Here is a 27,574-nt window from a genome sequence, read left to right as displayed (position 1 = left end):
TTTGCATGCACAGCACTCAGTGTGTGGCATATGTAGTGCATGCTAGTCACCACTTTGTATTGATTTTAACTTGTGAAACATGAAAGATATACCAAAGGTGATGTCGGATGCAAGGGGTAGATATGAGAAAGGTCAGAAATTTCAGCCTGGCTGCAGATGGTAGAACTTTCTGAGACTTCTTAGAAAAAAAGGGTCATAAGATGCAACAGGGGCCCAAACGCCAGGAAAACCAAGAAAAATCACTCGGGGGACCGGGGGTTTTTAAAGCAAAACGCTGTTTCATTTGTGATTCTAGGTAACTGAGGGAAAACAAAAGATGCCATTCATAACGCTGACTTTGAGTGATTCATTTCCCAAATGTGCACATTCAAACTGTACACGGCGGCACTTAAAATGAAATGCAGCTTCTGCACCAACAGCTGCTTGAAACAGTTCACCCCTCTGCTGTTTGTCAAGAGGAAATTCCACCAGTCAAGACTGATAATAAGTCAGTTTTTGTGCCGAAAGTGGAAACCATCAGCTGCAGCTGTAGACACAAATATCTTAAATGCATGAAGAAATCTTGTGGTGGAAGTAATCAGAACTTTAACTTACTAAGTAAACAGAGCAGTACAATAAAATAAAAAGTACTGCATTGAAAATATTACTCATGCAAGTACAGAAATATTAGCAGCAAAATGTACTTAATCGAACCAAAAGTGAAAGTTAGGCAGCAGAATGGACCTTGTCAGTGAGGTATTTCTGTATTATTATTATTATATGTAAGATATGTGTTGCAGTAGCTACTTGTAAGTACTTATATACTGTTGGCTTGTTGTATCTATAACAATGCGCTATATTTTTTAAATTCTACATTTTGTATGGAAAACTTTGATCTGCAAAATAGCTATGAGTACAGTATTTCCCTCTGAAACATGGTGGAATGAAAGTCAACGGGCATAAAGTGAAAGCACAAACATAAAGTACAAGTACCTCAAAACTGTACTTAGTTGCTTTCCACCTATGAAGAAATCCTAGTTTGGTGAAGGCTCAAGCGCCCATTGAAAAAAAACCCTGTTATTTGGCTTCAAATGCGTCACATAATCAATCAAAGCCATGTTATCAACACCTTGCCTCTGTTAAGATCTAATCTTATTCAATGATGCTCACGCGCGTCAGAGCTCCAGTAGATTTTTTTATTCAAAATAATTTGGGACACTTTCACTGACTTAAGTCCATTAAAATGAAAATAGTGAAATACAAACTTGACAGACTTTTCCTCCCCGAGCAGAGAGCTAGAAAAATAACGGCCACCCATCATGATGCTGCTCAGACAGGTGAGAACTCATCACACGATGTGCTGCACATGCAACCTGGATGCTCTCATGGCCGTCGATCGCAGCCATTTTGAGCCTAAAGGCTGTGAGCACAATAAGTTTTGAAAATTAAAGCGGAACATATTCTCTAAGACACGACTACAGACAACACAACATGTAATCACACAGTAAAAGTTCACTTGCTTTGACCTCCGACAGGTCTAACAGAAGCCTTTGTTCTCTAAAAAAGAAGAGATCTGGCTTTAGTGCTCAGTCTTAGACACTGCATTGCTTTGCCGTTCATTAAGCTAATTACAGATCTGTGACTGTCAGTGATTTTTTGTTGAAAGCCTGGACACGTGTGGCTCTTGAGACTGAAATGACAATCCAGGTTTTTCTTAATCCAGCCTCCACAGCAATAGCTTGATCACTCTGCACAGCAGCCACGGAGAACTGTCCCTGCTCACCTCTCTGAAAGGCGGTAATAACCGTTTGCGTACGTCTCCAACATGGTGCCGCCTCACTCTGGTTTCATCGTAGGCTTCATGTCCTCTTCCTCGTCGTCTGTGTCAAAAAATTCATCCTCAAAAAAAGATCCTCCAAAACCGTATTCCTGCACGTGGACGGACACCTCATTTGGCATCAGGTGGGGGGACCCTTCGATGAAATCAGCAAACCTGTGGATTAAAGTGACAATATTAGCAACATCAGCGTTAAACAGCAAACCAACCACACACTGGTGTTAATGATTACCTACATACTACACATGCAACTTAAACATGCAGTAGGTCATGTGTTTAAGAAGAGTTTTTTGTTAGATTTGTTGAAATCCTCTTTACATCCTGACAGCAATCACTGGCTGCTGCAGGCCTGTAATAACACACCCAGTCGTTTCATCCTGGCTGTCTACCTACATACATGCCTACCTGCACGCACTCTGCACTGCACACGACCGAGTCTTCCACAAAGCTTGGCAGATATATCAATAAAGCTACAGCGAGTAGTCGCTCGAGAGTGCAGCCAAAATTTCTCAGCATGCTACCTTGATATCTGTGAGTACTAACAACAGCCGTGTTCGTTCATTTATGACAACGTGAGGCGTTTTCTTACATGTGAATGAGACAGGACGTAGCTGGAGAGGAGTTAGCGACATTAATGACGCGCTGTCAGGCAGTGCGTGTTCATGTGTTTTGGAGCTTCAGGCTATGAAGAGTGGGGAATGGGATCTTTTTTATGTTATACTTTTAAAATCTCTTATTCTTGCTGGTTTCTCCAAAGTTACCAACTCCAGCTTAAACCTTAAAGCTGGAGTTGGTAACTTTGGTCACCCTTCAGTGAAATGCTGTCCCTAAACACGATCTTCCTGGTAAAGTGTGAGCTATTTTGTATTTTGGATAGATTCATATACCTTGAATCAAAAATGTGCAGACGTCTCTTGCTAGAGATAGTTAATCAATAACTGCACAAACATCAAATATAACCTGTTCAATAATTAATGTCTAAAGTGAGAAATATTCACCTTATCTCAGCCCCGACAAGCCAGTCACACTACTGAAAATAGCACTAATAAAGGATTGAAACTTCAATTACTGCATTATCATTAGTGTTTCAGTGGCATTGAAGCTGGTAACACTCCTCTGCAAACTGATGCTACTAGAAACTGAAACGTGGGATCAACAGAGGACGCCCACGCAGTGCTGGGGGATATGCTAATTGTTTTTGAAATTTGTAACATTTAGAATATAGATAAATATATTTATCAATTTAGGCGACAAAAAGCAGCGCCTGTAAAAAGCATTCGCCCTCCTTGGAAGTTTTTTTTTTTACTGTTTTACAACAGTGACTCAAAGTTCACTCAAAGTTCATCTCTTCAAAGCAATGTCATTCATTATAAATACAAAATTCTTTAGTATCACCCATTTTTTACTGGACACACCTGAATCATCACTGGTGCAGCCTTTTGGTTTCTCACTATCAGTTACACAGAGATCATCAGTCAAGGGGTTTCAGTGGGTTGCAGCATAAATACACCTGTACTGTACTTGGAAGGTCCAACTTTTGGTAAGTCAGTATTGTGGCAAAACCTGCACCAACTGTGGTTTCATCTTTTTCTGTTGCTCATTGTCCCAAAAGGGCAACATTAAATCTACTTTGATTCAATGCGGTGAGGCAATAAAACATGAAACTTCCAGGGGAGTGAATACTTTTTACAGTACTCAAACACAATTAAATGATCTCTTCATGGAAATACAATGCTGAGTTGTTAGCCAGTCCCAAATGTAAGTTGACGTGTATTTGTCTGCTTTTGGCTTATCACACTAGCCACCTTTTCGGAGACTGAAGCCTGGACACGGCCTTCCACGGGCTGAACTCTGGGCTGTTACAGTACTTCCTCAGCTCCTCCAGAGCTCGCTTAGTCTCCTCCTCTCCCTCCTTCTGATACTCCTCCTCAGTCAACAGGCGACGTGGCTCAGGCTTCCAGCGAACGTACTGTCTGATTTTCCTGCACAACACAGCAAGAGAGAAAGAAAAATTATCCGAAATGAATATGATGACTGGCTCTCAATCTAACATAAGCTGTTATATCGCAGCTTTGAGCTACAGTATTTCAAGCAATGTCAATTTGGATAAATCTAGAGGTCAGAAAAAAGCAGACAACATGCGAGACTTTCCAAAGAACAAATGACTCTTAAAATACAGTGAGGCTCATCAAATCACTTTGTGCAGTGTCAAAAACGCTTACATACAATAAAGGAAATAAAGGTGTGACACTCTCATTTACAACCACAGAGCGACTTTATACTGCATGAGGCAACAGGAACACCATACGGCATAAACTGTTTTTCAGTGTAATATAGCACTGTACTCTTACGCCACCTTCTGTCCACTTTGTAAACACCCACCTCCACACAACAACCACCAGAACGACTGGGTACTCCAGATTTTTGGAGAACAACGCTGCCAAGATGATGGCAAAGGCAACGTGCTGAATTTGAATCCCTAAATAAATCAGGAGCAGGCCAAACAGCTGCAGCGTCCACGACAAGATGTTAATGCTCTTTTCATCCACCAGAGGACCGTAACGGTAACAGACAGCAAAACTGATGAATCCCACCACTGCTACGTAACCTGCCAAAAACACCAGAACAGAAGAGCTGACTTTGTGTTTCAGAGGTGCTAACCAGTGCAGAGTTATTAACAGGAACTTTGCAGACTTCCCGTGCCCACAGATCCTTCGAACCTTCTGGTGTGGCTCCGTTAAATCCTGGTGATGGGAGCTGTGTGTCATATATTGCACTTGATTGTTGTGGAGCACTTTATTGTTAAATGTCTGTCTTTAATTGTAGTGACTTTTCTGTTGTGGTTGTACTTGTCATACAGTTGCCACAGACACAGAGAAATGTTCTGAAAGGATAACAAACAAAACTAACTGACTAACTTCTTAAGAGACTGACTACTGATTGCGTGCCTTGAGGTTGTAGTCAGGAGACTAATCTGTGTTAAGAACTTTGAGAGACATGCATATGTTCACTGAAAAGTGTGACTCATGTTAAAAGTCTTGTATGCTCAGTGTCTAAAAATAGCAACTTAATATACTACAATCAGTGTTTTGCTTTGGTCTGATGTTTCCAATTTAACTCTATATGGAGTTTGTGTTAATGAAGGCTCTGTACCTAATGCCACGTGCCAGTGTTCTCGCAGAATTAGGCTGAGGTTCCTGCAGACCAGCTGGATGGCGTAAACAGAAAACGACCAGCCGCCAACAATCAACACATAAAAAGGACTTTTCTGGGGGAACAGCAAACACAAAGGGTACAATCATTAAGCATGCCACCAAAGTCATTTGACCTGTAAAATCGTGGATATTTGAGAACAATGAAACCTTACCTTTGGCAAAAAGCGAGCCAAAATGAAAAAGACGATGATGAGAGAGGCGATCATGCCGGTGCTCATACCAGCAGAGTAGAAGAAAACTTGACTCCTTCATGTAAGCAGAAAAAACGGTTAACACCATATCATGAGCCTGTTAAATCTTACATTAGAACGTAAGTAAAAACAACTACCTGCTTAGTGAATCTGCGAAGATGAACAACAACACTCCAGCGAGGAAAACCAGGAACATATAGATATCAAACTCTGAAAGGAAAAAACAACTTCATCTATAATATTTGTCAATATCCAGCAAATGAATTGTGTTAATGTGTTTTCCACTTACTACGAAGAGGCTTGATGGTGTATTTAGTTTTGTCTGCAGGATCAATCTTGAAGCACGTCTTCTTGCTGAACAGACTGATGTTAATAGTGGTTTCATTGTGCCGCTCACGTAACAAGCTCTGAAACCAGTTCCAGAAACTGAAGCGGTCCAGCTCCTGCAGCTCCTCCTCACCTTCCACAATCTCCACCTTAAATACGTTGGAACTCCACGCTTTGACCTGTCAGAAATCACAAGTTGTTATGGGCCAAATCAACTGAGTTTCATCATAGGATATTGTTAGAATGACTCATTTCATGCCGAGGGAAGGGAGGAAGGGAGGGGAGGAAGGGAGGGAAGGAGGGAGGGAGGGAGAGGGAGCGTGTGAAAACAGCACTCCTTCTTCAGCATCTAATTATTTTATGTGTGAGAAAGAGTTTTAACTATGAACTGGATTTGGCACCATTCATGTCACTTACCTGAATCCGTGTCCATGTTTGCCTCCAGGTCGGCACGACATTGTTGTTATAACAGAAACTGTTGGACCCTGAATGGACATACTCCTGTCCATCCTGGAGATCAGTGACTGGATGTTTGTTACCTGGGTTTGATAAGCAGAGGCAAGTATGTAAGACAAACCTGTGGCGTGAATAACAAATCTGTAGCATATTGCTTTTAGAAAGGCATTCACTTCAGTGAAGTATTTGAAGGATAATGCTGGTGTCAAATATTTTCTATATTGTCAAAAAATTTCATGAAAAGACCCAAACGAACAACATTGCCTTAGTCCATGTTTCCTTGTACATAGTAGCTGAATGTCTGTTTGTGTTTATGCTCATATATTTATTTATATAGTCATTAAACAGAGACCATGCAGAGAAAAATCACATAGACCTAAACAGTACAACAAATGAAATATATATATAGGCTGTTCAACTGAAGCTAATTTGTAGCCCCCCTCCTAAAAACCAGGTTAAAACACCTAACAGTTTGTTTTCTAGCACATCTACTTGGATATGAAGCTTTTAGCCTTGATTACATCCAATAGAGACACAAAACACGACCTCAAAGCGTTAAAGCTGAGTGCATCTATGACAGTCCCAACAAAACACTATATAAGTCGGAACAATTACTTAAAAGAATATTATGATCTTAACAGATGTAGTGTTCTTGCAAGGTGATTTATTGGGTAGAAATAGGTACAAGGATAGGGTGTAAGGGTGCAAGGGTGATAATGTTATTGTTCCCTTCACATTGAGCTTCCTAGATATGAGACAACTTTCTGTTTCTGCGCTGGTTTTTCAGTGGTACGTTACGAACAGCCTGAGGGCGGGGCGGGCTGGTAAACTCGATCATATGTATGTTCTCAACTCAACCCAGTACTGCAACATACATTATTAAATTAACATTAACATTAACTACATTTCTCCTGTGTATATAGAGAGAGTGAGAGACTAGCACGCAGTGACCGGGTTACGAGAGTAAGCGGCACAAAGGCTCGGCATCAAGTAACTTCTGTAACGTTACAGTAAGCACTAAACACAAGCTAACGTGAGTTAGCCTGAGCAATCATTCTCGTTTAAAATACGTATCAAATCCATTAAAGTCTCTGTCACTGCTTCGTAACACTGCTTCTTACCCGTTTCCTGGTGTGAGGTTTGAGGTAAACATGCCAGTAGCACCATGAAAACCAATAATTTAGCACTTGTAGTAATGAAACCGTTTCTCATTTTCATGCATCCCGCCATGATGATAGCACCATATCCCTCCTCTCATGTTTTGTCCCGCCCCTTCCTACTCCGGCAGGTCGGTTGAGATACGGGCTGCTCAGCCAATCATAAAGTCATACTCAAAGTCGTCATTGTTAGTGGACGTTCAACGTCTCCACAGAGTTACTTTGTGAATAGTTTCATTTTTGTTTTACAGTGGGTTTAGGATAGACACTAAAAATTTTACGATTTTTTAAGCAAAATTGTTTGAATAATAATATAATTACTTTGGGGGTTAGGTTCTCCAGTATTTCTGTAATTATGACTGCAACCTAGTAATCAAATGTGAAAATGTGTATTCTTTGCCTGTTATGTGTCATAAACAAAACGAAACATCTGAGCAAAGCATCACAAACACGACTTCCTTTAAAACATTAAAACCTCTATATTTGTCATTATTTTATGCTTAAGATAATTTCATGTGACTTGAATTCCTCATTTATTGCTCATTTAAGATAGTGCAGCCCAGATGGAAACTCCAACCAAACTGTGTACCTTTGGTACAAACGAGAGCACCTGTAGTTTGACATTGGTGGAGTAAGCAAATATAAGAAGAGATATGGGGGCAGTGGAAAGATAAACTATAAAGTTTGTACTTGGATTTGTCCTGTGAAACACAGTGATGTGTGTGAGCATTAGGGCTTAAAGTGAATTTTAAGGTTCCACGGTAAGAAATATTAACAGTGCTATGACTGAGGGTTTACCTCTCTGCAATCTTACACCACCAGATGGCAGTGACCACCCTTTTCTTATTTTCACATGTGATGAAAGATGTTTATGCCCAGTTTTATCTTTGTTTCTTTGGTCTATAAGTCAAACTGACATCCACCTGAAAGACAAAGGACACAATTTTAATGGGCAGGCCATCAAATGTTATTATTGAGTAAGTTTATGGCAGTCTTGGTGTCTCCCCCCCCCCCATCATCAGGTCAAAATTTAAATATGTCTAATGTTTTGGTTTATGACTAAATGCCTGGACAAACTGATGATGTTCCTTTCAGCCTCAGCTGTACTTCATTTTTGTTCCTAGCTTGCTAATGTTAGCATGCTAACATGCTAAACTAATATAGTGTACAGGGTAGACATTACAGCTGTTAAGCATCAGCATGTGGCACTATCATTGTGGGAATGTTGCACTGACACACCACCCTGATTCATAGGCCTACGTGGCCTACAGCACTGCCTTCGGCCAACCTGCTGAACCTCATGACGCTACTGCATTTCAGCAGAGTTATCATTGTGGCCCCGCAGTTTACAGACGGTGAAACCTTTCAAATCTGCCTGCACCTGTGATGCAGTCAAAGGAGTTATTTAACAGATTACAGTAAGAGATCAGAGTGCAGTGAAAGTAAAACTGAACCCAAGATATGTGTCAAAGTAATCAATCCCTCATAAACCAGTCAAATGATAATATTATCATTTTATCACAGACCACAGAGCACGATTTAAAGTTCACAGTGAATTTTTAAAGTAAACCAGGTCAAGTTGATATTATCAGTCATCAGATATGCTCAAGGATGTGGAGCAGTCAGATATTTGTTTTAAGATATGCCTGTGGTACAATAAGCGTACAGATTAAACTGAGAGCAACTGAGATCAGCAACTCAATCCACTGCACTCATTTTAACAGCATTAATGTGAGAAAAAAAGTTCAGGCGAGGCGATATTATATCACAGAGCACATAATCAATCATGAGAAGGAAAACACTGCTAACAAAAGTCCCGATCTTGATTTTTAAATACTTGTCTCAGTCAGTCGTTGGCTGGAAATGGAGCAATGGAACTATATAAACTCACTTTGTTCATCCTTTTTGTCCAGTCATTTAGGCTAGAACATAAATTTGGAGGGTAATGATGCATCACTTTGACAAAATGATATCCGGCTTAAAAATAAAGCCTGTTTAAAGCTAATTTAAAATGCTTCCTGCATTTTGACAAAGTTGTGGCTTGAAAATATTGCACAAGGACAGGTTATTCAGCAGTATGAGGATGTTACTCAGTGTGTAAAAGAGGAAATATTTGAGGGACTGCATCTTAAAGGCAAACCTTTCACACAGTGTTTCATTTCCTATGACTGTAACACATTTGAATCACTATCAATAATGATTCTGTTTTAGTATATTAGAGAATGTGAATAAGTGGAGAGAATCTGATTCATGATTTATTTATTCACCTGACTTTTATTTGACTAAGAAGTCCCTTGAGATTGAAGTCTCTTTTCTGGGGGAGACCTGGCCGAGATAGCACATCAGCTGCAGTTCAGATAGAAATTAAACACCAGACACATAGACAGGGGATACAAACATCAAACATACAATAGGACTAGATTATTGCAATGGATTATGATCTATGGATTATCCAACGTAAAACAAAGGAGGAAAGGCTTTTTCCCCAGCTCAGTGCAAACCTTTGGACCTGATAAAGAAGTGACCTGGTGGAATGAAGCTGCAGACTGCTGGAGGTCAGGAGATTACATACAGTACAGTACATTATGGCCCTGCATTATACAAATGAGGATGCCTCCGTAGACTTACTGAAGGCCAGCCAACCAAATCATTAAATGAACAATGATGAGTATGTGGGCCAGAGTAGGTTATCATTCATAAAGCACTGTGGTATACAGAATCGAAGAGGATATTTCAGATTGTTTTCCAGTTCTGCTGTCTGTAGTTACGATGTGTTAATCATTTATCATGTAAAGACATGACATGGTATAAACTGGCAGTGCATCTGACATGTTACTGCTAAGAGTTCGCAAATGCGGCTCATGACATTGAACTTCTGTTTATTACATGCCAATTGTGGTTATAATCAATTTTAAGACATCCACTGCTTGCCTGTTACCTGCTCTTTGTTGTGTCATTGCAGTACAATATACTTTTATATACTTTAACCAAAACTTACACTTCAACCAAACATTGCCTCAAACGAAACAGAATGCTTTTACAAATTGCATCGGTGGAACGATCTGACCCAATGCGGCAATAGTGGGTTTAACGAGGAGACCCTGAATGCAGCATTTGAAGTTTTGAAGACGAGAGAAGAAAGAGGTGGGGAGCGGCGAGAGGAGCCGAGGGAGGGACTATAAACGACTGAAGTTAGTCTGAAATTTCAACACTTCGTCGTCCTCGTCTTTCATCGCTGGATTTTAAGGACTTCTTCTTAAAGGTAGGGCTCAAATGACCGCCGAAATAGCGCACTATAAAAAAAATAAAAATCTGCTAATCGTCCATATTTTTGGAAGAATGTTTCCTTACAAAAGAAAGTTGGCAAAGAGAGCACGTTTGTCTCGACAGTCGTGGAAGAATCGTGTCTAAAGAAACTTGTGTTTGTGTTTATCTAACACTAATTTAGTTACCAAACCTTTAACAAATTCAATCAGAGAAAGCGCCGTGGTTGATGTAATTTGGCCCGTGACAAAGCTGGTATTGTTGCTAACGGTGATTAACGGTCCGGGGCAGGACTGGAAGGCTCTGTTCGTTCCTCCAAACGGCACTTTAGGTCCGTTCAGGGCCCAGACGATGTGTCGTACAGGCCTCTGCAGAGATTAACACTTCGACCTGTTGCTGTTTGATGCATTTGAAGCTCAGCTATGCCGTTTTTCGAGGACCAGTCTGCTGTTCAGAAAGTAGCTGGTGGCTCTAAACTTTGATTTATATGTTAAAGTGTGGGTATGTGTGTTTGGACTGGGAATAATGGGATTATGTGTGGTCCACTGGCCTCGATATGTCTTGATAAACAAAATGCGCAGTTTGCGGCTGGTGCTCCGTTCACGGGGGTCATGGCCTTTTTTTTTTTTTTTTTTTTAGCTAAAGGCGTTTCGACCAAAATGACTCATGTATGCCACAGGCCTGCTGACAGCACAGTTGGTTTAATGGTCATCTAGCTGTACCTGGTAAACGTGAGTGAAATATAACACAGGTGTCTTTTTGTTCTGATCCAGGAAACAGATCCACATCAGCCATGGGCGTAGAGGGGGGAATGAAATGTGTCAAGTTCCTGCTTTTCTTTTTCAACTTCATTTTCTGGGTGAGTAGCAGCTCATCACTTGTTGACATGTCGACTGTCAAACAGCACCTTGAACACAGTGTTACAGAGAGGAAGTGAAGGGAAGCCCCGAGCGAGCACACAGGCCAGGTTATGTTATCCAGTGTGATTTATGTTATCGAGATGAATCAGCTTTTGTTTTGAGCAGAACTGTTTCCCCTGCTGGACTAGTTCTGTGACTTTTTCCTTTCTGCCATCCCCGTGACCATGAACTCTGGTCCTGTTATCCCACATTTAGGTGACACACAGTTCATGTGCGTGTAATCATCACTTAAATCAGCCGATGTGCAGACACGCTCACACAGCCCACGACATCCCCCTCACATGATTGTTTGAGATCAGATTTATCAACGCATGGAGGATCGTAAACATGAGGCCACCTCAAATATCCTGGACTGACCTGAGCGTTTCCCGGATGTAACCTGTTTGCGGTTTCTTCATCGCGTGTTCGAGAGCTTTACAGCGAGAGGTGGTGATGATGGAATGTGAATCTTATGACCAGATTTCAAAGTGTAGCTGTATCATGTGACTCGTCCAGGAGACGCGTTTTCTTTATTTCTTCTCCCCTCCTGCACTGACACAGCGCCGCTGAAAGCCTTACGCTGTGGTTGTCGACAATTACACATTAACAAACACATAAAAATGTTCTTATGTCTGACCACAACTGCACTGTAGTGTAGATTAGTCTATATATAGTACAGTCTATTCTTCAAATGTCTTGTTTTGTCCAACCGACAGTCCAAAAATACAATAGAACAGAAAAAACATCATATATTCACAATGGAAAAAGCGATTTTACTTATTTTGCTTGACTTAAACCACTGAGTACCACCATTTGTACCAAAACGGTTTCCAATTTAATAATTACTCAATTATCTTTTTTATAAATGTCTCAGCTCAACAAGTTTTCATTAAGAAATTGAACCCAAGACGAAGGACAAAAGATAAACAGCTTTATTTATATGACTCTTTATCTATTATTTTCTCTTTTATTCTGGGACTGATGTGGCCATCATCGCTCTGTTTGCCTGCTCTGTTCACTCCTTTCTGTTTTCCTATGTCAATTATTAGCCACCTATTTGACTCATGCTCAAATATTTACATTGGTGGTGCCAACAAGGAGAGGTCTGCCGCAGCGAGGGCTTTACATGGATAACATAACAAGCTGGGCTGATTGTGGGTCAGCTGATCAGGGCTACTGACAGACTTCCAGTGTAAATATGAAGGTTGTCATCCATCCCCATGTCCCCGCTCCCTGTGTTTCTGTTCATTTTAATTGAAATGCTTTAATGCAGTATGCTATTAAAAAGAGCAGAGTAGTAAGACCAGTTTGGCTGGGTGCTACTGTAACTCGACTCCGCTGCTTTTTAATAGATGTTAAGCAAAAAGCGCTATAGAGATTTGGCTTAGAGGAAAGGCCGAAAAGAAGGATTAAATCTGAATTGGCACTGAATCTTCTATAATAATTTATGTCTCTGTCCTGTGCTACTTTACGTCAGGAAAAAGGTTTATAAATCATCTGTCTGACTCACAAATGATCAGATAAGCATCATTATAGTGGAACCACATTATTTGAGTATTTATCAGCCAGCTGTAACAGAATGTTAATCAACAATTTTAATACTCAATTAATCACCACAGTCATTTTTAAAGCAAAAAAACTGGTTCCAGCTCCTCAGATGTGAATATTTGCTGGTCTTCTTAATCTTCTACTATGATAGTAGTTGTGTTGCACTGTTAGTCAGATAAAACAAGAAAGCTGAATAAGTTGAAAAAAGGTATTTTGCGCAGTTTTCTGGCATTTCATACACTAAGTAATTAATGGAGTCACTAACAATGACAAGTCCAAAGTGTGACTCAGTGGATTTTCCAGACTTATCTGTTAACTTGCTCACAGTTATTCTCCCCTTGTGGTCATTTTTTCCACTTCTTATTCTGTCCATGTGACCCCTTGACCAGTGACGTCCTCATCCAAACACCCACATGATGTGCTCATCATATAAGTCGCTGTTGTACAGGATGTTCGTAGCCATAGATAAGGTGCGACTTTATTTATGGTTGTGTCTGGCAGGATTCTTTAGCCCATGCTAGTACACTGCACATAATGTACAAATAAGGCGGCAAAAGCCCTTTTTTGACATGTTAATTACTTTTTTTACGGTTCTGCCTGTTGTGATGAGGAGAGTTTTTCACTGTGAGCTCTTTAAGTCTTAATTTGATGCAGTCAGTTCGCCCTTGAAGGTCTGTTTAATGTCTAATGAAATAAGAATAAACGCTCAGAGACACAATGGGGTCACAGTAGAGTTCAGTGTTTTATATGGCTGCAACTGCCAGTTATTTTCCTTATTGATTAATTTGCCAGTAATGATGGGGCTTATCATTTGGTCCATCAAATGTCAGAAAATAGCCCCCCAAAAAAGAAAAAAACCCATCACAGTTTTAATTGGAAAAGCCATAATTGATGCCATCAGATTCCTTTTTTCTTTGTTTTTACCAGCAGTGAAGCATCCAAAGTATTTAGTTTAAAGAAAGTAAGACAAAAAGAGCTGAAAATCCTCCCACTGCAGAAGGAAATGTCTGGCATTTTTGGCTGGAAAAGGACTTCAGCAGTCTGTTGAAAGTTGTTGTTTGCTGATTGGTTTTCTGCTGATGGACAGATCAGTTAATCAACTCCTTGTTTCAGTTGTAGTAGTTAAATTCCCTCCTTTCCTGAAACTGGATCCCACCACAGTCGACTGAAGGACGTGCGGTTGAGTGTAATGTTTGCTTTAGAGCTCGTTGATCCCAGCTGATCACGGTGAAACAGTTCACCCACACAATGTTTGCGAAAGGTCCAATGAAACGCTGTTGTTGGCCCACCTAAAACAGCGACACGTGATTATCACAGTTTACCGCCTGACGTTTTTACATCAGCATACAGGAACTGAAGGCTGTTGCAACTTCCCTCCATCTATTTCGCATTAGGGCTTACTCATTTAGTTTTAATGAGACGTTCCCATGGAAGGAAAGAAAAGTTTGAATCAGATGGACTAAATGCTTGATACTGACATTTTAAACCACTTATAGAATTCAAATATTTAACTTTTAGCAAATGTTAGCATGCGGACTCTCTAAACTCAGGCGGTGAACGTGGTAAACATTATACCTGGTAAACATCTGCGTGTTTGCGTCGTCATTGTGGGCACGTTTGTGTGCTGACGTTAGCATGTAGTTTAGTGTAGACGCTGTAGATGCTGGTCGGTTTTCAAGTTTCTGGAATTCAGTTGGTCTGTTTTGAAAAGTTGCTCAAATAAGATTTAGTTAGTCGTTTAGTTCAGACATCAAAATGCAAAAATTCTCCTTTGGTTAAAAAAATTGAACCTGGACACTTAAATTTTCTTTACCTGAAAAACTTCCCTCTTGGATTTACATTTTTTTCAACATCACCCAAAGTATTTAGCAGTGCTTAAATGTCAAAATGAGGTAATCCGTTGCTTGTGAAACTCAGATAATTATGGCTTGGTGTCTTCCACTGTGTTACCAGATAATCAAATGAAACATTACTGTTTCCGATGTAGGCTCAAACCAAAGAAATGTGCTTGCATTACACACAAAGAGCAGAAGTTAGCCAACAAATTCCACCCTCAGCTAATCTCCCGGTCTTTACTGCAGCTATGTGGCCTGGCCTTGATTGTCGTGGGAATCCTGGTTCAAGTGGCTTTGCACAAAACCTTCATGATCCGAGATGCGTCAGCCTCAGGAGCTCCCATTGTCCTCATCGGAGTCGGTGTGGTGATTTTCTTCATCGCCTTCTTTGGCTGCTGCGGCGCCTGGAAAGAGAACTACTGCATGATCACCACGGTAATTCACAAAGCATGGCGTCTCTTAGACCACATGACTACAAAAAGGTTGGATTACCTTTGCCGTGTGAATCATGAATAACGCGTGTGCAGCATGTACATGTCGCTTAGAGTCGTCTAAGTTACTCAAATATATTCATTTTTCTCCCCCCCTCAGTTTGCCATCCTCCTCTCGCTGATCGTCATCGTTGAGATTGCAGCAGCGATTGCTGGATACGTCTTCAGAAACAAGGTGAGTGTATAATTTCACTGCTTTGTTTGTTTAGTAAGACAGAGCCGAAGGTGTGGTTTTAACATGCTTCTGTGTTGTCTCTCCCGTCCAGCTCTCAGCTGTCGTCCAGGACAGTCTCACTGAAATGATTTCCAATTACAACAACGGCACAGCTGAGTTCAGAGACGCAGTGAATAAACTGCAGCAGGATGTGAGTTCAGTGTAAACTCTCATACTCTCTGTTTGCTCAGTCTGATAACACCTTCACATAACACTGCTGCATCCTGTTGGTCGGGGCTGTGTCGCAGGACTTTGTTTTTCTTTGCACCATCTGTTGACACAAGTTATGTCCTTTCACTGTAAATTTGTCATGTTACCATTGCTAAGCCTCATAGCCGGCGTGTCCGTATTAAATGTTCTTCTTTGCACTTGCAGTTGAAGTGCTGTGGTGTGAACAGTTCTTCTGACTGGAGGAACTTCAGACCTGAAGGAAACTCTGTGCCTGACTCGTGCTGTGTGAACGTCACCACCAACTGCGGAATCGGGGCCATGACAGACGCAGCCAAAGTGTACCAGGAGGTAAACGCCCACTGTTTGATGTGTCGTTGTGAGGGGGACGTGACATTTAGTTGAAATCCTTCAGTCCTGGTTGTTTTGGCGATTCAGTGCTGCAGCAGATGTGCGCTGAGCAGCTGATTTGTCAGCAGTGCACCAGAAGAAGAACCGTTGTATCTGTTTACAGAGCAGCCTTTTCCCATCAGGCCATCTGTGATCTGCTTTCAGGGCACAGAGAAGTCTGTCACACTTTTCTGATGAATGAGCTCACTCAGTGCTAACTTTCTGTGACAAATACATTGTTTTTTTCTGTGACTGCTTCCCTGCACAGTTGAGCGATTTCACGGCGAAGCAGCAGCAAATGTCAGGTTTGACTCAGCTGTAGGAGAGCGAGCAGTAAACAGTGAGACTGTGAAGAGTGTGAGGTGAAGGAAGCTGCTCAGTGTGAGGAACCTAAATAGATTATGACACCAACTCTTCTGTACTATTTTACCATCGGTCCTCTTGTTCCTCATTGTCAGTCTCACAACTGTGTTTCAAATGGCAGCAGCTAATTTTCAGCAAAAAAAACCCTGAAAACCTGTGAACCCATTAACATGTGGAGTTACAAACAGCTGACCAGGTTAGCGACTTCAGGCCAAACCGGAGCTAAGTGTAAAGCTAAGTGTAAAGTAAATATTAGACAGAATCCTTATGATTTAATTGGGTTGTAATCTTGCTCTGTGTCAGATGGGTGTGTACACACACACGCGTTATGTGTGTACACACACACGTGTTATGTGTGTGTTGCGAGTCCCTACACAGTGTATGTAAATTGAACCTCTCTGTCGTAACTGACCTCAGACTTCTGGCAAACTAAAGGAATTTAGTTTTGTATTCATGGCCGATAATGCTGTAACGATACCAGACTTTTAAAGTTCTGTGCAGTAACAGAATAAAAAATAACACTCAGCACCTCTTTTGATACCAGTTCAAAAATAAAAAATGCCCAAGTCGCTCACAGCAGAGAGAGTGTTTTTAATGAGCTTGTAGAGGAAAAGTCACTGAACACATAACACATATGTAATAATGTTAGCAGTAATTAACATTATTATTACAATTCTTAAATATTTCCCCTCATCAGCCTTCACGTTCTTTTTTTTTATAGCGTCAGTACCTGGATTAGTATCACATGTATAATTAGCAGAGATTCACCACTTCAGTACTTAACTACATATTAGGTTTTAATACGGTCAGAGCAACTGTAGATTTTAAAAAGAGATATCTGAATGGAAAACGGTTGATTTTGTGATAATTACCTGTTTTTACACGTCCAGCATTGGTGCATGGGACTTAAAACAACAAGGAAGTAAAGCCAGTGTCAACAAAATGACCGTTTAAAAAGAAGTCCACGCTTTACCTTGAGGCAGCATGTCGCTGAAATAACTCACCCAGCGAGTCCACGCTGGATCTAACTTTGTCCTCTTGTTGTAGGGCTGTCACGATGCTGTGGAGGCTTTACTGAAGAAAAACATCCAGTGGGTGATAGTCGCAGCTCTCGTTATTGCGTTCCTGCAGGTATGTGACACAAATACAGAAACAATCTGACCCCTAACCCGAACCAGTTAGTTTTCACTGAACCCTCTTATATGTATTAAAAAGATTTCCTTTGAAAGGATGCTGTTGCTGCTTCTGCATTAGTCATTTTAGCTAATTCCCTTTTAAGTTTGATCTGTTTTACAGTGTTTTTATTGTCCTGTCTCGTGGTTTTATCCGTCCACTGTCCTCTAAACACTTCTCAGCCTGGCTTGTGCAACGTGCTACAGGACGTAAACATTTTAGTTTCTCTGAAAACATCATCTCAGGAACTCTGAAATCAATGTCTTCTCCTTCCTGTGTGCGATTAATTGCAGATAATGGGCATCGTGTTCGCCTGCTTGTTGATGAGAGGCATCCGCAGCGGCTATGAAGTCATGTGATCCAGCTTCACGCCTGAGACGGAGCTGGCTGTTCACGTTGTTGTTATCGAGAGCTTCATGTGGAAACGTTTAATATGTTCATCTTATACTTTGGATGTAATAGAACAATATATTTTCCCTCGTCTTGATTTTGGATTTTATTTTCATAGGGTAACAACATCTCTGCTTTGATACTGTAAGAGCATAGAAATTCCCAATGGTAGAAAAGATTAATGTTCGTGTTGGTGTTGAGGAATTTTAGCATGTTTTGCTTTGCTTCTTCTGTTAAGAGACATAAGATCTGTTCAGGCCTCAAGTTTTTATGTTTGGCTGGTTCACTTTCTTTTTTATTAAAGACTCTTTAAATTACACCTGCTTGAAGGGTAAATACAAACAGGGGAAGTAAATGCACCATAAAAGTATTTATTTCACACAGTTTCATCACCATGTACATAATATTGGCACAGCATTCACAACCTGTGGAGCAAAAATCAAGCTTTTAAAATGAATCACAAACAGAGCATAAGGTTGGAAATCATATTTCAGATATATTACGCCAGTTGTTGCAGAAGGCACAGGAAGCAAATGACATTTCCCATTTTACACTTTACAACACCAAACACCAACACAGGGGATGTGCAGTTCCTGTTACCGTTTCCCCAAAGGTGGCAAAAAGCTTGAATGAAACTCTTTGTGGCCTGACCGTTAGTGGAGCTCTGAGCCTCCACAGCAAGAAAACAGCAAGTAAACAATAAAGTGCCATCACGACTCCTTTCAGACAGTTTGAAATGCTGTGCTGCATGAATCTACAACACGAAGCTGAGCTCATCATCACACAAGCAAGCCTGCATGTCTTTGCAAGTAATAATAGTGTTTTTTTATATTTCTATTGAGGATCCAGTAACATTTTTTTTTTTCATTTAGGTGTCTTTGTGTAATCGTAGGATTTTTCAGTCGTCCTTTCCTCAACACAAAATTCCTCTTTAACACATTATCTACAGTTTTGCCAAGATCAGCAATAAGAAACAAGATCAGACCACTCAGTGAGGTAAATGTACGAGACAACAGAGTGCATGTTTGAAGTGAGCTGTCAAACGCGCCCACACAAAAGCAGCCTGTATGTTTATGAATGGAATGTGTCCGAACTATTTCACCATTTCTCAAGCAAAATATCAACAGCACACGACGCACTGCTAAACTTTTACTAAACAACATGCTCTTTGTTTCCCTGCTTGTCTCTGTGGCTGTGTAATGATTTGTTAGCTGTGAGGTAATCGGTGGACAAGCCTGTGCTGTACAATGGTAACGAGCTTGAGATCCAAAAATGATTAATCAGGACAGCCATGACCTGAACATCACCGCTTGGTATAATTCAGTGCATCGCAATATATGAAGTCCCTCGTGAGGGTCTGAAGTATGTGAGAACTCTGAGCAAGATTTTAAAGCGCAAGTACACCTCATTGTCTCATCGTGCTAATTTTGAAAGTTGAATTCCACCCCGCTCCCCTGATAGACAATAGATTCACCCAATTTTTCCACAGTGTGCAGTCAATGGCCCTCGTCGATGCACGCATTGGAACTTTAATCAGGACAGTTTGAAGGCGTCTAGAGAAACAGGATCTGTTTCTTTGCTGCAAACCTGCTTTCAGTTTTGGGCTAAGACTCTTTTTTTTTCTTAATCCTGAAAATCTTGCCAAGAACAGTTTTGAAATGTTTTCTCCGTGGCAGAAACGAGACGCTGACAGCTCTGAGGAAGTCGTGCTTCCCAGTGGACGTAATCACCGAAGCACAGTGCTTCAGGCTTCCTGTCAGTGTCGGCGGAGAGGGGTCGGGTAGTTGGCAGAGAGAAATACGATGCTGTGCAGAAGCAGCGACACCTCTGATTCTGCACAAAATGAAACAGAAAGAGCATTAAATTCTATACAAGACAGACATGCCAAGACTTAAAGGAACAGCTGAACGTTTGGGCAGAGAGGACAGAGGAGAGCATCGGCAGCACTTTCATATCTGTGCGGCGAAGGAGAATTTCTGCTCTGTGCACACGCAGCAGGGAGAATTAATACGCATGTGAAGAAAGTAGCATAAGTCGATAAACTTCAGTTCTTTAATCACAGACATGGTACCGATCTTTTTATCTAACCCATCAAGAGAGAAAATAAGCGTTTTCAAGATTAAACAGACGTGATGTCACCAAGTTTAAAAATACTGCACATCCGAAGGAAAATACCTTTCAGTGAAGACGACACCTGAAGCCACTGGTATAACCAGTCACGACACTGGTTAATGCCCAGAAGATCAGAACTGAGCCCCCTTAAATAACAAGCCTGAGAAGAGACAAATATTCTGTGTTTATAACAACTAACAGCCGTCATCACACAGATGTTTAGTCTGAATCGTGCACGCCGACTGACCTCTCTGATTTCAGAGTCACTCAGCTGGTGAGGGCCCAGCCTGACGAGGGCCCGGTCCAGCTGGAGCAGCTCCAGGGCGTGGCTGTTCAGCCGCCGGCCAATCAGGAAACCCGGGAGGCGAGGCGTCAGGAAGAGCAGGGGGCTGATGCGTCTCTGGGTTGGGCCAATGAAGACACACAGGAGATATTCCAGCGGTGTTCGGATTCACGTCAGCCGAATGAGTGTTTGTGTGTGCGAGCTTTACTGACCATCTGATCCACGCTCATCCTCTTCATGCTCAGAGGGGGTCCAGAGAACAGGCCCTGGACGGCGAGGATTTCAGACACTTTGGGGTTTCCTCCACTTTGCACCTGAAAATGCACAGAAGGTCAGTTTATCCTGCGTTCATGTAAAAAACGAAACACTCTCAACCCACGTTGTTGTCTTAATATTCCATTATTTGAGGTATATTTAGCTGTTATATTGAGCTGTTTCTATTAGATACCATTCTGTACTTAAACTTTACTTAATTATTCAAGCATTGCAGGCAAGTGTAAAGGTAAGGAGTATATATGGGGCCCGTGCAGAGGTCGGTTTTATGTAGGAATATGCTTATTAGTGTGAGTTTGGTTAAGTACAAAGTAAAAATACAGTGCTAGGTTCATTGGTAGGTTCAAAAATTTGTCTCATCAGAAATGTGTACTTTCATGAGGACTCATTTTGACAAAAAAGATTAAAAGATGCATGAAGTTTGATTAAATATTATGGCAATTAAGACCTCACAAATTCAAATTTAAGACCAGTGAATGACTTTTAAGGCCCAATATCTATAAAACTGAATTTACGACTATTAGAGGACCTGCAGGCAGGTCTTTCAGCGCCTGTCTGGTCAGATCATTCTTACATTTCTCTCATTTATATCAGTTCAGTCACCTTAAGAGAAGTGAATGCATCAGCAATGTGGGAGAAAGTAGAAGATACAACCTTTTCTGTACTCTGGCATGTTTTCCAGATATTTCTTCATCATAACACAGTATTCATGTCATCAAAGCTTTGTGGTGCGTTCACTTACTTTAGCACACAGGTCCTTCAGGCGACCCTGGAGCTGACTGTTCTTGACCTGCCGGCTTATATTTTCGAGCCCTTTGAGCACCGGCCAGTGGTGACGAGCCCTGAGGGAATGGTACAACCCCCGAAACTCTACCTGCTGCCTGGGAGTCCAGAAATGGGGGATCAGGAACTGGCGGGGGAAAAAGTACCTGCCAGTGAACAGAGGGGATGGTAGCAGAGGGGGGAGAGACACATGGGGCGGTGGGAAAATGTGTATCAACAGGGACAGGAAGGAAGATCCAACGCAACGTCGGACAAAATATAGAGCTCAGAGGGACAGAAAAAAACACCGCGATGAAACAAAAACCACAGTAACTCACATCAAGACAAAAACCAGGTAGTTGGCAAAGGGAGGGATGGATATCACCACCAGAGGAATGGCCTTCATCATGTCTCTGCGAAACTGCAAGAGCAAAGGGAAAATAAAGCTGCTATCAGACAACAAACATCACAGACCTGACATGAAACAACGACACAGTGCTAAATGAACACACGCTCACACATCCAATCTAACGTGATTCAGCCAATAATCTGAACATGCACTGCTCATTCCTGTATTTTAAAGATGCTCCACACGTGTCGTTTTCCTCTTCTGCTTTACTGGACAGGATTAATGAGTGTAACGTCATCCGCTTACGGTCCTTTAGCACTGGAATGAAAGCTGCTCTTTTCTTATTTGTGCTGTAAAATCTTCCTTTATAACCGTACGGACAGGTTTTAATTCACTCGCAGCCACACAGTTTATTCAAGATTACCTCCCAGCGGTAAAGTGTGTGTGCTCTGTGTGTGTGTGAGTGTGGGGAGGCACGCTGAGTCAGGAGACCCCACCTGTCTGAGTTTGCCCATCTCCCTGTAGGGCAGATCCTGGAACTGGATTCCTTCAGAGCGCATCTTTGCTTTTATCCTCCTCACATCTTTGAAGTCTCTGAGCAATAGTTTGAATCCTGAATTCAGTAATAAAAAAAAAAAAAAACGGTGTTTATGATGTGATGTCACGTGAACAGCTGGAAATTCAGCCACAGTCGACCTGTTTGGACAACCGTTAAGTTTTAACGTGGCGCCACAAAATTAGTGACATTGTTCACTTGTTCAAAGTTGACATTGAGCTCATACCTCCAAACTTAAACATTTACAAAGAGTATCTGCAGTGTTAGACATACAGCCCTGAAGGCCTCTCAGGTGAGTTCACGGTGGGCTCACCTTCCACAAACGTGTGGTAAAGCAGAAAAAAGCGGGGAAATCTCCTCTTGAGGAAACCTTCATATTTGCTGTTTGCCCACTGGAGCCTGGTGGCGACGTATCGACCGATACCTCGTCTGACTTTGGACGATGAGTAGTATCTACACAGGGCCAACCTGCCCAGAAGAGGAGGGAAACATGAATGAGGTATCTCTGCCTGACAGAGCATCTGTCATCAAACCCCCGGAAATGATCTACAACTGCATGACCAGGTGTTTGTATACATTCAAGACAAAAATAACCTGGTAGTTTTGAGCTGGAAGTGCACCCCTGACAGAGCAGAGTATTACACTTTAAATATAAAGTACGCAACTCCCTTTTACAACATGTCCTTTCGGTTAAATGCGTCTTATCGATCATTACATATGGCTGAGGATTTCGAGACATGCAGCTAGCTTAACAAGGAGACGCGAGTAAACAGTGACAAATCGTGGACGGATGAAGACTGAAGAGTTTCAGACATACCTGGACTGACAGGACACATGGGGAGAATAAAGGCCATTTGTTATCCTGTTTGTCCTGAGAGCGCAGAGTCGTACCAAAGACAACTGGCTACACAGTCTGGAGCAGGACAGCGCCATGTTTGCTACTGGGAAGATCCGCGTCTTTACCGTAATGACGCGCATGAACGACAAGGCAAAAAGCCGCTCAGTTACCGTAATGTCTGCTGTGTGCGTCCATAAACCACACAGGCTTTTAATGAAAGCTGACAGTTGTGCACAAATTTGAAATGTTTTAAAGCTTTCATCACTTTCATTACTGTCAGTGGTTCTAAAAAGCCACAGGGTAGATGTGTATTACTGTCAAATACACATTGAATATTTGCAACAGTTAATTGAGTATCAATAAAGTTTTATCGTATGTGTCACAGACAAAGTCAGACATACATCCAATGGGGGAAAATAACAAAGTACATTTACTCAAGCACTGTACTTAAGGGTTATTATGGAATTGTGAATAATTACAACAACAATAATATCTAAAAATACAAAATAACTCTGTATTTTTTACATCTCACTTTCAAGACAAACATACAGATTTGAAGAATATTGATGTCAAAAATAGTCAACAACTGCATTTTAAAAAAAGACAGGTGCACTCGGCGCAACAGCTTTCAAGAAAGTTCCTCTTCTGATGAACTGTTTCTGCAGCGGCAACATTTTGTACCAATAAATTGCAAAGGTACTTGCCCATACAAAATTACAGTATGTTAATTATGAATAAATCAAACGATAAAATCATGTTGAGAAACACGTATAGAGTACAAAACCCTCATATTTCTCAGAACCCCAACAGAAAAAGTGAACTTCTTAAAGGCAAACCTAACCTGTTCACTCCAAGAGATTTTACCGTCAATGAAAATACAATAAAAAAACATGCTGATGAAACATTGATTCTGCAGTTTAATTTGCTCACTGCCATATTTCTTATATCCCAAAACTAAATTGTCAGTTTGTTTGAAACCATATTGTGTAATTGAGAAGATGATGATGATGATGATGATGATGATGATGATGATGATGATGATGATGATGATGATGATGATGATATAGTTCTCAACTGAGAGTTGTTAAATCTGTTTGAGAAAAAAAGTTTGGTATCATCTGCAAAGAGCAATGGGAATGTAATGTTAGAGACTTATCACAGATGATTATCATACCCTTTATACATTGGAGAAGAAGATCATTTTCAGTGGAAGATAACTAAAGTATGGGCACGGCACAGTCACATAAATATTACAATTGCATGTTATATCAATGCATATATCAGTCATTTAAAATTCATTGGGATTATTTTGCATAATGAGCACTTTTACTTTGCTACTACTTCTGCATTTTTACTGTCAATGCAGGACTTTTACTTAAAATTTACTTGCATTTCATGTCGAGGTATTACTTGAGTAAATGGTCTGAATTTTTTTCACCACTGCACGTAACAAAGGAAAATATTTACTTAGTGCTATTTCACATCTTCAGGTATTTTTCCAGCCGACATGTAACACATTTTTACAAGGAAAATATGAGCTAAAGTCACGCTTTTGGGGTTGAGTATCGTGTAGCGATGGGAGGGCAGGCTGGTGTTTTTAAACAGGAAGTCACGTGACGTCCAGCGAATTTAACGGAGAGAACTGAGGGGCGGGGTTACTAAAGTGCGCGAGACGAAGAAGTTGCGACTGAAAAGCGGACAAGGGACAACGAAGGTACGCATTGTGTTTAAACACTGTTTTTTACAGACCGCATTTAAAGCACTTATCAAAACCTCCATAAAAATTAAGACGTTAGTCATTTGAACATGTAAAGCTTTGTTGTCTCAGGTAATATGAATTATATTGTTTTTGTTAGCTAGCTAGACGGCTTGTTTGCTTGTTTTGTTTTGTGCCCGTTGCACAAAAGTAGGATTAAGACATCCAGGATAAGTGACTGAGCTGAGTTCAACCAATCCAAAACGTGAGCGTCCAGGCTTAATCGGTTGCACAAAGACCACATAGACATAATATACGTAGACGCCTCATTACCATAGACATAATATATGTCTATGCCTCATTACGTGCTGGAGCGTAATCCAGCGTCGCCGCCATATTGGGTGGGTCTCCGCTAGCACCAGAGCCAACCGAAGTCGTCGTAAAGAGCGCAACTATGCCCCTATTTTATTTATTTATTTTATTTTATTTAGCTTCCCAGCCCCAGTTGCAAGCTTAACAGGGCAGTGTAAGACGCTGGAATGACCTGGAATTTTAAAGCTTACTTTTCCAGGCCTTAAAAAAAAAGAAAGAAGAAAAAGATGTACTGAGCAGTTATATATGGGAGCTTTGTATGTATGTATGTATGTATGTATGTATGTATGTATGTATGTATGTGTCAAAATCAGTGTATATCACAAACATCAGCAGTTTCAGTCCAGGCTATTATGGAATCTTTGTCATCCTAAAGCTGTGAACAGTTGTTTAAATTTAGACACAAATTTCCCCTCGAGGGACGAATAAAGGAATATTGAATTGAACTCCTTGTTATACCATGCTCTGGGTGAATACTCGATTCTGATTGGCTGCAGGGTGTCCGCTAAAAAGTGTTGTAGGACACCTATAAAAAAGTTCCGGTCAAATAGCCTGATTGTTCTAAATTGTTGCGCTGGCTCAAACGCTAGTTGGTAACAGAAACGGTCTTGCTTACCTTCCTTACTTACTTGCTTGATACAGAGTGAATGGTGGATAATATTTATAAAAACCATTTAGGATAGACTTACTTGTTCGATACACATTTAATGATCAGAGTCAATGGTGGATAATATTTCTTGCAATAAAAACGATTTAGGAAACTATCTGTGGACTTTGATTCTTTGAAACAAAATGTCGCATCATCCTCTGGACACACATAAGCGGTAAGAGGTGCACTTGCCCTCTGAAATGCTACTTTGTATCACATAACATAACGTTAAGCAACCATCTCACTTCCCTCCACTGATTAGGTCTAATATAACAGCTGCGGCCGACCAAGCTGCAGGTTCTGTGGCCAGAGCCGGTTACCTTGGCAACGCGTCACAACGAGAGATATTAAATAGTCCACTTCTCGTGGAAAAACTTACGATTTTAACGGTAAAAAAACAACATTAACGTATTAATAATTGATTTAATATTTATTTCTTTCGTAAGTGACCATGGTATAGGCGGAGCTTCGCGTTGGACGGTTCACGCCTCCGTGTCGTCCATTCATTTCTGATAATGGACACCTCGTCGGGCATTATCCCTTAAATAATTTCCCTTTGGGATAAATAAAGTTGATCTTATCAAGTTAGATTGATTTGGCCTCTTATGTTTGTGCTGTATACAAGCTCCTGCATTTATTTCAGTGTGCAGACATGTGGGGTGTATTATATACAGACCGTTGGATGTGTATATTCTTGTGTTGTATAATATGCTTTGATTCTGTGCTGTCTGTCTTGTAGAGTCACTGTGTGACTTCAGTTTGGAAAGGAACTGATGCTTTGATTTATCCTTATTCAATAATGGAACATCATGTTACTCTTTGATGTGTATTCATATTTATATTGGATGTGTATTTTATATATAGTCTATGGGAAATTGTCTATCTGATGATTGCAACATCATCTAAAATCATCATTTGTCTACAATGATTGAAATTAATTAAAATTGAAATTAATGATGCTTATGTTTTGTGTCACCAGAAGGTGAACTTTCCCAAACATTCAGCTGGATTTTAAACGCAGTTATATTTGCACTGTATTACATAATCTTCTTCTTCTTTTGGAAACTGCAAACCTGGGCTGCTGCGTAGAGTAAGACCCCCAGAAAATGCGATGCTTTAGTCATTTAGATTGTACTTGGTAATATTTTTATACCACCTAACTGTGACAGTTTCCATTGTCGCTGCTTAGAAGTTACAAAGAAGTAAAACAAACACAAAATAGCTAGAAATGGAGGGGTTGTTAATAAAAATATGTGAATATGAAGCCAGGATTCTCATATTTTCATTTTATATTAAGTAGCCTACATGTTTTTTTTTTTATATTTTTTTAAGAATAATGAAATTGAGGATTTGTTTTTCATTACTGTATGTGATTGTTTTAAGTGACTGTAAAAGTAATTAAGTGTGTATTTTTGTCAGTTGACCATGCTAACTGTTAAATATGCCCCATGGCCCTGTCTGATTTTTAATATTTGCACTGATGTCAGATTGAAACTAGGTGTGCACAGGTGATTCTGGTATAAGACAAGCCTACACGGGCAAGCAAGCACACTTTAAGGTATTAGATAATTTGGCACACCTGCTGGCTTACCTGCAGAGCTGGACAGACGGATCAGTGGTCGTGGTTCTGCAACTTCTTAAATGCTACATGTGCATCCAGTAACCTGTCGGTATCTGTTGCTATTTTTCTCAACTTTTTTTCTTTTGTTTTCCAGGCTAACTTGAATTGCAGTGCATTGCATTCCCAGCTGATCAGTTTGTGTGTCTTCACTGAATCCCGGCTAGAA

The 27,574-nt window shown here is 40.7% G+C and overlaps 3 protein-coding genes across 4 annotated transcripts; 1 reads left to right on the top strand and 2 right to left on the bottom strand.

The window, feature by feature from the left end:
- Positions 1 to 1,155: 1,155 nt before the first annotated feature.
- Positions 1,156 to 7,254, bottom strand: nemp1 (nuclear envelope integral membrane protein 1). The gene is made up of 9 exons (XM_070968846.1): positions 7,127 to 7,254; positions 5,967 to 6,088; positions 5,512 to 5,728; positions 5,360 to 5,432; positions 5,184 to 5,277; positions 4,970 to 5,084; positions 4,199 to 4,424; positions 3,622 to 3,798; positions 1,156 to 1,972 (listed from the first exon to the last, which is right to left on the bottom strand). The coding sequence occupies exons 1-9, from the start codon at positions 7,233 to 7,235 to the stop codon at positions 1,816 to 1,818; spliced, it is 1,290 nt and encodes a 429-aa protein (XP_070824947.1). The 5' UTR covers positions 7,236 to 7,254; the 3' UTR covers positions 1,156 to 1,815.
- A 3,038-nt stretch (positions 7,255 to 10,292) lies between these two features.
- Positions 10,293 to 18,216, top strand: cd63 (CD63 molecule). Its single transcript, XM_070968020.1, has 8 exons — positions 10,293 to 10,424; positions 11,200 to 11,285; positions 14,955 to 15,143; positions 15,300 to 15,374; positions 15,466 to 15,564; positions 15,789 to 15,932; positions 17,382 to 17,465; positions 17,801 to 18,216. Exons 2-8 carry the CDS (start codon positions 11,220 to 11,222, stop codon positions 17,864 to 17,866), a joined length of 723 nt encoding a protein of 240 aa, XP_070824121.1. The 5' UTR covers positions 10,293 to 10,424; positions 11,200 to 11,219; the 3' UTR covers positions 17,867 to 18,216.
- A 722-nt stretch (positions 18,217 to 18,938) lies between these two features.
- On the bottom strand, positions 18,939 to 23,195 carry letmd1 (LETM1 domain containing 1). 2 transcript variants are annotated; one of them, XM_070968018.1, is made up of 9 exons: positions 23,050 to 23,195; positions 22,546 to 22,700; positions 22,174 to 22,289; positions 21,666 to 21,748; positions 21,308 to 21,494; positions 20,505 to 20,606; positions 20,257 to 20,409; positions 20,073 to 20,169; positions 18,939 to 19,730 (listed from the first exon to the last, which is right to left on the bottom strand). In XM_070968018.1, exons 1-9 carry the CDS (start codon positions 23,163 to 23,165, stop codon positions 19,654 to 19,656), a joined length of 1,086 nt encoding a protein of 361 aa, XP_070824119.1. In that variant the 5' UTR covers positions 23,166 to 23,195; the 3' UTR covers positions 18,939 to 19,653. The 2 variants fall into 2 exon arrangements, with proteins under 2 accessions (XP_070824119.1, XP_070824120.1); XM_070968019.1 differs by having other exon boundaries at positions 21,308 to 21,446.
- Between the last annotated feature and the right edge of the window lie 4,379 nt (positions 23,196 to 27,574).

This window comes from Chaetodon trifascialis, chromosome 8, assembly GCF_039877785.1.
Source record: "Chaetodon trifascialis isolate fChaTrf1 chromosome 8, fChaTrf1.hap1, whole genome shotgun sequence".
NCBI lineage: Eukaryota > Metazoa > Chordata > Actinopteri > Chaetodontiformes > Chaetodontidae > Chaetodon > Chaetodon trifascialis.
This window is presented reverse-complemented; position numbering and strand designations above follow the sequence as displayed.